A 12,026-nucleotide genomic window follows, 5' to 3' on the forward strand; every position below is an offset into this window, starting at 1 on the left:
CTGCTTCCAGAAGATTCTAAAAAAGTTACCCATCTTAGGTTGCTTTGCTTGCTTTTTTCGTTAACTAAGGAAATAGCTGACGTCATTTTGAAATGCAGGACACTCCCACTTCGAAAGTCTGCTCAACGGAGAGCTGATTTCCGATCTCCTCTCCTACACTGACCACAATAATGTCCTTCCAATCATTCTGGAATAGTTACGGAGTTTTTAAAAAAAACTTTGCGCAGGAGAGGTATTCCAGTGAAACTTAAAGCTATTATTATGGAAGCAAAATTTCAGAAAAAAGTTTAGTCCGCTACCTCCAATACTTTACTCTAACTGGTGACGGTCTTTATGTTGCCTTGATTTGAGGGCGTTTAGGGGTTAAATGAACGGTGCCATCTTCATTAAATACCTCGCCAACGCCGATGAAACCTACTTCCTCTTTAATTGATTGATGAACCTTATCCACTACAGCTGGACTCAAGACAAACATTGACAGGATCTCTGACTAGTTACCCAGTCCACTATTTCGACTAATGGGTAGAACATCCAAGGTGTCAAACAGTTTAGATATGTTCGCAACTGTGTTTCTGTAGAACTTAATGTCAATCGGCGCGTCAAAAGTGCTAAATCCGCTTTCGCTATTTGAACCAAAGTCTTGAAAAGCAACTATTTTAAAACCAGCATCAAGTAAGAGCCGCTCTGCGCCAATGTTTTTTCTGTTCTATTATATGGGAGTAGTTCGTGAAGAGTGCCCAGCGCTGTGTAATGATAAGAGTGGAGATAGGAGATCAAGTCGATCATCCTGAGTGGCCGATAACGACCTAGAGGGCAGAGCTATCCCAAAAAGCTAAACAAATTGGCAAAATTTGACCGTGAAGGTCCGCCCACAAAGATTGCAGCTCTATCAAAGCTCTCGGTCGACACGTTCTTGCACGCCTCTGTGCTAGCCAGGCTCGGGAATGTGGGGGGGGTCCTTTGAGCGCTTTGATCCCTCACGCTTCATTACTTAAACAACGTGCCTTTTCCGATGCGTGGGTCCGCACCGGATTTTAAAATCGATCTTATGTAGGAATTTCGCGACGGCCTATCGAATGAAAACCAGAACGCGAGCTAAATTGGAAAATAAAAAAAAAACCGGCTCGACCGCGCGCGTGGAGCCGTAAGTCTCCGGACCCGAGTGCCGCGATCAAGGAGGGGAAGATCCACGACGGATCACCGTCTCGATTGCCGTCTCTTCCGCCTCAGATCTTGTACGAGGCGCGGCCTGTGAGGTTCCCACCCTTCCTCGACATCCTTCGGCCAGTTATTCGATTAGAGGATGTCCCTTTATCATGTGAATTCCGCGGGAGTAAGGAGGAACTAAGGGGAGGAAGTCCTCAAACTACTTTTGATTATTCACACTTCATTGTTTATCCAGTTAAACAGTTAACATTAATAATAACAAACAAAAATGAAAATAAAAATAAGCAATTTGTCAAATCCAAGAAGAAAATAAAAAAAATGAAAAAATAAATAAAAAAAATAAAAAGAAAATAAAGAGAAGAAAATCAAAACAATGACTCACCCTAGTCGTCACGCCGAGCTCGGTTGGCGGCTGGTGTACAAAGTCTAAAAAAAAACCAAAATTTTATCAAGAATATGACTAAACAATGTACATGCATGTATCAATAGCACTTAGCGCAAGTCATGCAAGTAGCAGCTTTGGCCGTTGTGCATGCTCTGTGTCCTTTGACGTTAACAGTGATGCTATACACGAAATATTGAATGCATAAAAATCTGATCGCTATTTATGTCACAGGACATCATCAATATCTAACGCACTGATTTTTTTATTCTTGTGTAAAGTGCTTGCATAATTTTAGATTTGTTCTAATTTATATTACAAACATTTCCCGTTAGAGCATTAATAAAAGAGTAAAATTCACTTGAATATTAATTCTATTCGTTTCCTACTTTCACCTTAATTCAATTTCAAATTAGGCATAAACCCAGGTTTCTATCACTCACTTTCTTATTTGCCCCTTCTGTTTATAATCCACTTAACTTTCAAAATATTTTTATCGAAACAAGCACTCTACTAAACTTCACTTTCTTTGTCGCTTCGTCTCCTCCACTCCAAACGAAAAAACTCCCTTCGTGCTCTTCCTCCGTTGCTCCTCCAATCTTTCCACTTCCTTGTTTTCTTTTCCCCGACTTCTCCCAGTCTTGTCACCTCCTTGCTCCTTCAACTTGTCTAACTACTCTCTTTCTTTTCTCCAACTTCTCCAAATCTTTTTTTCCTCTTCTTGTTGCTCCCTCAACTTGTCCACCTCCTTCAACGCCAAATCCAACAACTCCCAGTTATTTTTCTGTCCACCGTTTCCCTCACCAAGCAACATTCTCCTCGTTCTCTCTTCGTGCACCGCTTCTATTCCCGCTACATAGCCTTTCTCACTCGCTAGGCAATGTTGCGGCAACATGCGCATGCGCCTGCAGATGCGGCAAATCATTCCCCTCCTGTCAAGATCAATTCGCTTGAATACATTGAATAATGTGCAGTCTGCGGCGAACTTTAAGGCAATTGCACACTATTAAATGCATTGTTTAAGCAAATTAATTAAGAAAGAGCCGAATGAAATTCCGCTCCCGTCGCGCAGCCGCGGTCACTACAGCTGTTACTCAGAAACTCAAAACTTTAGTTTAGGTGGTACCATCGTCTGGTTTTTATTACACAAGTTTTTTAGATTCGTCTTATATAGTAGCTTTTTATCAGATAATATTCGCAGTCAGGCAGCCAAAACATTTAGTTCTAAATAGGTGGTTGCCATTGGCAGTGATCGTAGTGGTCTCGTTGGGGTTAGTTTTAAATCTCTGTTTTCCCTAGATTCAGCCTCAGTCTTTGCTGCACTTGACATTTGAATAAGTTGGTACAAATAAGCTATTTCGGAGAGTACTGTCTGCACAGAGCTGCGAAAAGAACACTGGGTATTCTATATCATGCCTAGCAGAGTGTTTGACAATAATAAGGAGAGAAAACAAATGGGTGCTATCGCAGCGAGCATCGAGGAAGATGTGGAACGGTACTAGGCACATTTTAAAATCCCCTGATTGTATCACGGTAGAAAATTTTAGCTCGAAAGGCGAAAGTAGTAGCAATTAAACAATGCGAATTGCATTGGACAATGTCGCGAATGTGCTTGACTAAAATGCGTTTTGGTATATATGGAATAAAAACTGAGACGGAGGATAGCTAGAATAATCGGACGAACGGTCTCAGTTTTTTCCGTATCAAAATTCTTGTACTGGCTTGTCAATCAGATGATAAGTCAATAATACGATTGATGAACTCACTAGGCTAAAATATTCAGCTTCAACTCTTCAGTTTTTAAAGCGCAATTGCAATGTTGACCCTCCTCGTTAGGTTTTCTCGACTAATTGGTTGTCTGTGGCGAAGATTTTGCAAGCTACCTCCAGTTTTAGTTTCATCAAAACCCTTGCGCCAAGAAAGATCGCTTATAATGGAAGATACGATTATGATTAAAGTTAACTGAAAGAGCACACACTCCATGGTTGTGCCCTCCTTCTTTTTCGCGTTAGGAATTCCTTGATTGTAACATGCTTCTCTCCTCCACGTGCCCTCGCTCTGCAGAGTTCCGCAAACCTTCCATCCAGTTCTGGTGCTTTTTTTGTCCTTCATTGAGAAGACCTCCTCTTTCAGTTCCCTTACCATGAAGATTAGGTATTTCGTCAGTACTCCCTTTCTCATCGACAGCGACAACTTAGATGGCATGGACTGGAAAAAGTACTCGCACGATTTCTTCCATGTTTGTTAATACCATGGAACGGGGTGATCGTTTCTTTTTTGGTAACCAACTAACATCTGAAGCCGTACGGCTCCCTGTTAATGTCACTAACCAGCTCTTGCCAGGAGCGTGCTTCTTGCCGGCTGATTTTATGATAATAATAATCGTTGGCGCAACAATCCATATTGGATCAAGGCCTTGTAATGTATTAAAGCATTTCATTCAAGACCGTAGCGGTACACTACAGTGACACTGTAGGAGGCAATGTGGTCTCACCATTCCACTCGCGCAGGATTATTACCCTGATTTGGCTCAGGTACTCACTCATAGCTGGGTCGACTGGTATCCGACGTCAAATCACGATACAAATCCCACCACCACCAGGGAGATTCGAACCGCGATCTTCCGCACGATAGCCTTGTGCTCTAACCACTCAGCTATCCGGACACTGATTTTATGATGGAGTTCCTTTTTCGCTCTCTTGTATTTTACGATTCTAAGGGATGCCTCATCTCGGCCTCTTACACGTTGTCCATTGCGCTGAAGTCTAAAGCAGCTCCTTTATACACTTGCAACTGTAGCCACCTACTAATAAACAGGTAACCATCCAGTGACCCTTGTGGGCCTTTTGGGCGCTGATGTATGCAAACTGTGTTATTAAGCTCATTGTTGGATTGGCAAAAGATTCAGTGGACATTTTTTTTCCGCGTCTGGTTCCTGTGGCTTATTTATCCACTTTGAAAGAGCTTCCGAAAACTTGCCAGAGTAGAATTTCTTGATGTTTCACTTGGTAGTCATTTGTCGGGCTTCAGAACAATGTGAGGAGCCGTTTGTCATTTCGAAGAATATGTACTGGTGGCCCTAAAATCTTCCAGTATCCTACATCGGTTCACCGTGACTCTAAAGGCTCCATAGCAAAAATTATATCAGTAGTAGTAGCTTCGCGGAACCAGGGGTTGGAACATCGGAGTGCTATTAATATTTAGGACATATTAAGTCCCGTCCTGGATTTATCTCCAAAATTTGTGTCCCCCAAGAATCTGGTTGAGCCGTGTCCTATTCGAGAACTCTAGCGTTTAAGTCTGCTCCAACCAGAACTCTACTTTTTGTGTTACAAATCGTGTCTTCTAAGGCACCGAACCAATTCCAAAAGACGACTTTGATTCGTTTGGAGTGAGGTAAACGTTGAAAAAGTCACTTCGACACAACGAACGCAGACGAAGCAATTTTTGCGGCTATGGTCCCACCCCTGTAAGTCATACCTTTCTTGCAGATGATAGCAATACGAAATATATCGGCATATAATGATAGTGAACTCCTCGCTCGATAGAGTGGATGTGAATTATGGTGCTCCACCTTGTCATATTTTCATGAAAGCAAACACTTCTCCTCCTCTGGCCCCTCTTCCTTCGCGAGATTGTCTTGATTCCTTAGTTCAAAGGTATACCTAGGTTCTAGATTGAAAGCCAATACTTTTCAACCTAGAATGCTTTGGACTATCTCGCAGAATGTATCTTTCTTATCAGTCTTTGATAGAAGTTCGACAAGTATGCGGACGGTTTCGCCTGATAGATCTGACGTTTGCCCTTGCGTCTTCTGGTTTGGCGTTGTCGCAAATTTGTCGAAAAACTTCCGCAAACGATTGGCTTCCTTCGGTTTGATAATAAAGGTCTCTGGCCATGGTTTGGCTGGTGTTGTCATCATAGTTGACCTTAACTTTGCTACAGTGGGATTACTGTTGTCGATATCTAAATTACGTTGTTGTTCTTGTATCTTCGTTTCTTTTCTACGCTGATTGATTTATTGGCTTTCACTTCCACTTTTACATCATCAATAACGGCATATTAACGCTGTTTTTCTTTCCCATTCGTTTATCAGTTGTCTGTTTTCTCTCTCATGAGCTTAGGGTATCGCGTTTTTCGCAACTAGGGGCCGCGCTGGCAGTTTGCTTTTTCCTCAGCTCTTGTTTTGCGGTCTTCCAGGAATTTCGATGGTTTGTGATAAAATCCAGAAGTTCTTCCATCTTTTGTTGATGTTTGATGTTTCGCAGCACCGTTCGTTTTCCGGAAGAGCGCCCGGACTTCCTCACAACCTTTCATTCCGGTGCCTTTGTCTTTCGAATGAAATCCTTCCTCTCCGGTGAGATCATTTGCGTTTCCGCCCGGTTGGTGATTCGTCAATCTTTTCCTCGAAGACGCAGTTCCGAGATTCCGATTTCGAGCACGATGGTGTCTCCCCTTTTTGACCGCGAGGGCTATTACCTTTTGCCCCTCTATATCTCCTCAGTAATAGGTTTGTGCTTCTTCCAGAGGAATTTATAGTAGAATTCCTCATTTTAAATACAAGAAGCAGCGAACGTGGTGTATCGTCGAGTTGCGGTCATTGCTCGTTGTATCGTCGTAATTTTTGTTGTTGCTTTTTTATTGTGTCATTATATTATTGGTCCCAGTTGCAAGCTGCTATCTTTGCTGGAAAGTGCAGTTGCTGTAAGTATTCCTCGTAGCTGTGTATCCAAATAGGAAGGTCATGCATGGGTTGACATAAGGCCATATGGGAGTTTGTGTTCAGACCCGCGATCAGGCGCTGGTCCGCAGTCCATCTCAAGTGAACCTACCCTGTTAACTTAATGGTGTCATAGCTTTGAATGTATTTGACACCCTGCTAAAATTATTATCGAGACAGTTTTATTGTTGACCTGGAAGCCGTTTCCACGATATGTCACTCTGGTATAATGAGGTGACAGAATGCCGGTAACAATGTTTTCGACGGTTTTTATTTCAGTGCATTTGTAGCCAAAGAAAAGTAAAATTGCAATGTTTTCCATATGTATTTAATAGACCTTATAAATATGAATAGGTAAGCCAATTCGTATCAGGTTACATAATCTGGAACTTCAAGATTTACTTTTCTGATGAACGGCTGGGAAACAAATAGTCGATTAAATACTGGGAGTGCTGAGCATCGTGTAAGCTTGCTTATTCCTCTTACGAGATTCATGGACAATAGTGTCCAGGGGATTTCATAGTATTTCTATTTCAGGTTCAACACATGTGCTTCTGGGCTAATCTTGCTAATTCCATTTTATGATTCCTTTAACTGATAACGTCGTTAGAGCCAAGGATCTACAAGGTACTATTACTAGGACCATGGTTCATTTTCCAACTACAAGGGTGCATTCATGAAAGTTACTGCCGAATCAGGCAATGTTCGTATCATACTTTGATCTGCAATGCCTGCAGCCTTTGTAGTTTCAAATGCACCTTCCATGATAGCATGTTCCGAGTTCGTAGTGAAAAGCGGGTGCTTCCCTAGAATATTATAAAATCAAGACCATCTGCAGTTAAGTTCTACGTTCTAAACTTGCATTACTCTGAAGATATGTAGGTTTGATTACAGGAATGAATTCGAGAATTTATCAACTAATTGACTTTGTGCCTGTTAGAGAATGCTCTCTACGTTGCTTATCTAAAATGTAAGAGTAATTACCTTTATACAGATATGTAAATATTTGATGCAAATGTGGGACCAGAATAAAGTTCCAGTTCCTTTCATAAAATAAATTACTACCAGGACACTAATGGCAAATATTTCATGAAAGCTACAGAGCCATAAGCAAGTGTCTTCCCGCAGAGTAACAACGTAAAGGATATTAAGTAGCAAAAACATCTTTTAGTTATACCTGCAGTTTTTATCTCCATTTTATTCAAGATCCAACTTGGAGTCTACAAATTTATGAAATTATTGTTCTTTTCTTTCTTCTCCTTCGCTTGCGTACTGCATCCTGGAATCTCGTGTGACAACAGATTGACCTCGCGCACCATCCTATGTATTCTACAAGCTCCATGTACGGTACAAATGCTAATACCGGTGTTACCATGTCACATCTATCACAGTTAGCAACGTTCCCGCCGCCGCCGCCCATATTTGCGCATAATCCCATCGTAAATCCAACAGTGACTAAAATTGCAACAACAAGCAATGCACCACCATCCGCATCCTTGTCGGCATCCTCGGCGATGGGAATTGGTAATGTTCCGGCACCCATGCCTGGTACTGTAGGCGGCGGTGCTAGTCTTGTAGTAGGAGGACATGTTACTGCCCCAGTTCCGGTTTGTTTCCCAGAAACGGTAAATTGAAATAGAAAAGTATCTTTTTTATTCGCTTGAATTTTAGTTCTTTGCTTTATCTTTCTTTGAAGCTAACTCATATGCAATATTTAGATCCTTTTTCCAATTATGTTTCCTTTTATGTTAAGTTTGAGGTAATATTCATTTACAGCGGTAAAACATGGAGTTTAGATGTTACTAAATTCCTTCGAAAATCCACCATATGAACAATATCGGAGATGAATTCATTTAAATTTTCATTATTCCTTTTCTTTGAGTAAGGTTATATCGATTTCAAATGAATTTAGTATATATGCATATTTAGGATGTTTTAAAGGTAAAAACGAAGTTTCGCCAGAAGCGTGACATTTCAGCAAATGAACAACTTAAGGTGGAGGTACAGTGTGACGATTTTAAAAAATCGATTTTTTTTTTCTTTACATATTTCGAATGTACAACATATTGAAAAGGTACAGTCAAACCCTTAGATTGGAAATTAGCCGTGCCCGTCAACGTATGGTATTCGACAACCTACCATAACTTCATAGAACTTTTACTTATCCGAGTGGAAGAGAAAACCAAGTAACTAACTAGTAGTTAACAACCTTCTTTCAATTTTATCCCTTATCGTATTGAGTACGTCCTGCTGATGTTTATCAAAAACATGGCAGGGATTGGCACTCTGAGTCAGAAACCCTGTGCAGCATACTCAAAGCTTAAAAAATACCTTTCCAGGTATGGATACGACTCAGTTCCAATTCTCCTAACCTGTATCCTTTATTATCTTGGAAATACCTTGAATCATACCGACTCTAATAGGCGGAGGATTCCAAAATGAACTGAGCAGTTTTCTAAAGGAATTTGTCTGACCTGATTGTAGGAACTCGAGTTAGTAAAAGACTACAACAGAGACGGTCTTAAGCTCGAATGCAGAAACTTCGCTTCTGATTTATTAATGATATTCAAAAACAGTGATTTTTGATGCAGGGAAGCAGGGTTTTCGGAATCACTGATCACACTCTTGTATTTGCCGCTAGATTAGGAGAGATACGGTGAACAACAATCACAACACAGCAAATTGCCAGCAGCTGCAGATTGCGAAAGGGCAAAAAGAGTTCTGGAATTGGTCTTCATAAGAGGATGTCATATTGCTCATGTTTAAATGGCATTTTGCTCTTCCAATCTAACTGTTATTCATCATCATCATAAACGGCACAATAACCGGTATCCCGTCTAGGCCTGCCTTAATAAGGAATTCCAGATATCCCGGTTTTACCCCGAGGTTCATCAAATCGATATTCCCAAAAGCTGTTTGGCTTCAAGACCAACGCCATCGCTCCATCCCAGGCAGGGTCTGCCTCGTCTTCTTTTTCTACCATAGATATAGGTTTCCTGTGGTGGATCATCCTCATCCATATGGATTAAGTAATCCGCTCATCGCAACCTGTTCAGCCGGGTTTTATCCACAAACAGACTGTATCGCTCATAGATTTAGACTGGCAAGATCATTGTCTTGTACAGTAAGAGCTGTAGGACGTTTCGACCGAAACAGTTTTTGTATGCTGAAATAGGCCCTGCTGGCTGCCAACAACCGTGCGCGGAATTCATCGTCACAACTATTATCGGTTGTGATTTTCGACCCTAGATAGGCGAAATTTTCAACGGTCTCAAAGTTGTAGTCTCCGATTTTTATTGTTTTCGTTTGACCAGTGCGATTCGATTTTGTTCGTGCTTTTATTTTTGGCGCTGACGTTGCCACCATATACTTCGTCTTGATTTCATTAATGTGCAGCCCGAGATCTCGCGTCGTCTATTCGATCTGGATGAAGGTAGACTGTACGGGTCGACCTTCTTATAATGTCAATATCGTCAGCGTAGGCCAGTGGTTGGGTGGACTTGAAGAGGTTGATGCCTCTTGCATTGACACCTGCATGGGGAATCACTTTCTCCAGGGCCAGGTTAAAGAGGACGCATTATATGGCATCCTCTTGTCTTAGACCGTTGTTGATGTGGAGCAGCCTAGTCAGTCTTATCAATTTCGTCTCATGGCCGTGTTCAGTTTTACAGTGGCGGCTTTAAAGTCGATGAAAAGATAATTCAACTGGTGTCTATATTCCAGGAGTTTTTCCATCCCTTGCCGCAGAGCGAAAATCTGATCTGATGGAGCGTCTTTGATATGGACCAATGATGTTCTGGTCATATGGGGCTATCCGGCCTAGCAAGATAAAGGAGAATATCTTATAGATGGTATTCAGCAACGTGATACCTCCATAATTGCTGCACTGCGGAATATCCCGTTTTTGTGTATGGAGCATATAATGCCTCGTTGTCAACCGTCAGGCATTGATTCGCTATCCCACACCTTGAGCACCAGTTGATGAACCGCTTGGTGTATTTGGTTGCCTCCATATTTAACCTATTCGGCTGTAATTCCATCGGCTCCTGCCGGCTCATGGTTTTTTAGCGGGCGCTTCCTCTATGCTTGGTGGTGGCGGCATTTGTCCGTCGTCTTCAGTTGGAGGGACCTCCAACTTGCCGATATTTTGGTTGTTGAGCAATTCATCAAAATATTCAACCTATCGCTCCAATATGCGCATGCTGTTGCAAAGTAGATTTCCCTCTTTGTCTCGACAGGATTAGGGTCGAGGTGTATAAGACTCCATCTTGCTGATTTGTTGGTAAAACTTGCGCGGCTGACGCGAGTGCCCTCTATACTTTTCAAGTTGACAGACTGCGTTTTTAAGGTTTTATGTAAAACAAAACCTTATTAAAATCAACTCACTGTCTGTCTGTCTCTTTGTCTGTCACACGCACTTTTCTCCAAAACAGCCAAACGAATCCGAACGAAATTTGTTGGACATATGGAACTATGAAATCCCACACATACAGTGAGTGACATTAATCTACAAGCAGTTTACAGGGGGATGTACATTTTTTTACCATCGAATATACTCACGTGGGATATCGAATGAGGTCTCAATTAGTACTTTCCGAATCTGATATAAGTGTTGACGTGAATTGCAAAGTGAGATATTTTCGGAAACTACCCAACCTAAAAATCCGAAAAAAATCAGGGTGGTGTACTTAGATGAAATCTAGGCCTCAAAATATGTTCCATTCCGATATCTGCTCAAATAAACTTACTAATGGTATATTGCCACTTTTAGAAATTGACGGAAAACCCCCCTTAAGTTCGTCCTAGGAAAACTATGCAACGACATATAGGACAGTCTCATTCATACACACGCCTAGTTTTATGAAAATCCGATTATTAGTGTCAAAGTTATAGCAGATCAAACTTATCAATTTCGCGCGAATTTACTGCATCCTAACCCATTCAAATAAGATGCTTGGCATCCTCAAACGTGTCACGCCACCAGTGCAATGCAACATTTTCATCTCCAATATTGCAAGACGCCGTTCGTTGTCCTTTATAGTCGGCCAATACTCAGAACTATAGAGAGTGGCAGACGGACGACGTTGCGGTACATTTCAAATTCGAGACTTACGCTAATACGTCGATCACAACAAAACACCAGTTGTGGAATACCACTTCATCCAGGGTGCGTTAATGCGTGAAACGCTTCTCCGTTCGACAGAGTTCGTGATAGGTATCTGCGCATGCACGTGTTCTTTGAGAATGCAACATTACTCGGTATGCAGCTTTCTGCCGTCCCGTAGCTAGCTTACATTCATCGTCAGACCAGCCGTTCCGATTTTTCTTGCGGCTGGGGCCAAGTGTGTTTGTGGTAGTATTTATGATAAAGCTCTTCAGGTGATTGTGAAGATCATTTGTTGATGCTCCTAATGCTAACTGCTAATTGAATAATCCGCAATTGTTTTCATTGGTGTCCTTATGTAAGCTATGGAAGCCGACGTATCGCTCTAATTCGGGCTCCGTCCCTACTCGACTATTGAAATCTCCAAGGATTTTGATATCATACCTGGAACAGGCTTCGAGGGCCCGCTCAACTGCCTCGTAGAAGGTATCGTCCGTAGAAGGTATCCTTATCATCTTCGAAAATTTGTTCCTGATACCCTTTGACGCTAGAAAATACAGAGCAAGGGTTCCGCAGTGGATGCTTTGTTGGCCGTTCGTTACTGCTTTGCTGTTTACATAAGTTACTTGGGGTTTCAGTCCTTTTACAATCTG

At 41.7% G+C, this 12,026-nt stretch overlaps 1 protein-coding gene across 4 annotated transcripts in view; it reads left to right on the forward strand.

The window, feature by feature from the left end:
* Positions 1-12,026, forward strand: part of LOC119654863 (nephrin) — a 339,369-nt gene that overhangs the window by 297,106 nt on the left and 30,237 nt on the right. For 3 of the 4 annotated variants that reach the window (XM_038060449.1, XM_038060450.1, XM_038060451.1), the window contains exon 17: positions 7,571-7,894. The exons of the other annotated variant lie outside the window; for it this stretch is intronic. In XM_038060449.1, the coding sequence (XP_037916377.1) occupies positions 7,571-7,894 (324 nt within the window). The remainder of the gene's footprint in view (positions 1-7,570; positions 7,895-12,026) is intronic. 4 annotated transcript variants of the gene reach the window in all.

The sequence above is a fragment of the Hermetia illucens genome, chromosome 4, assembly GCF_905115235.1.
Source record: "Hermetia illucens chromosome 4, iHerIll2.2.curated.20191125, whole genome shotgun sequence".
NCBI lineage: Eukaryota > Metazoa > Arthropoda > Insecta > Diptera > Stratiomyidae > Hermetia > Hermetia illucens.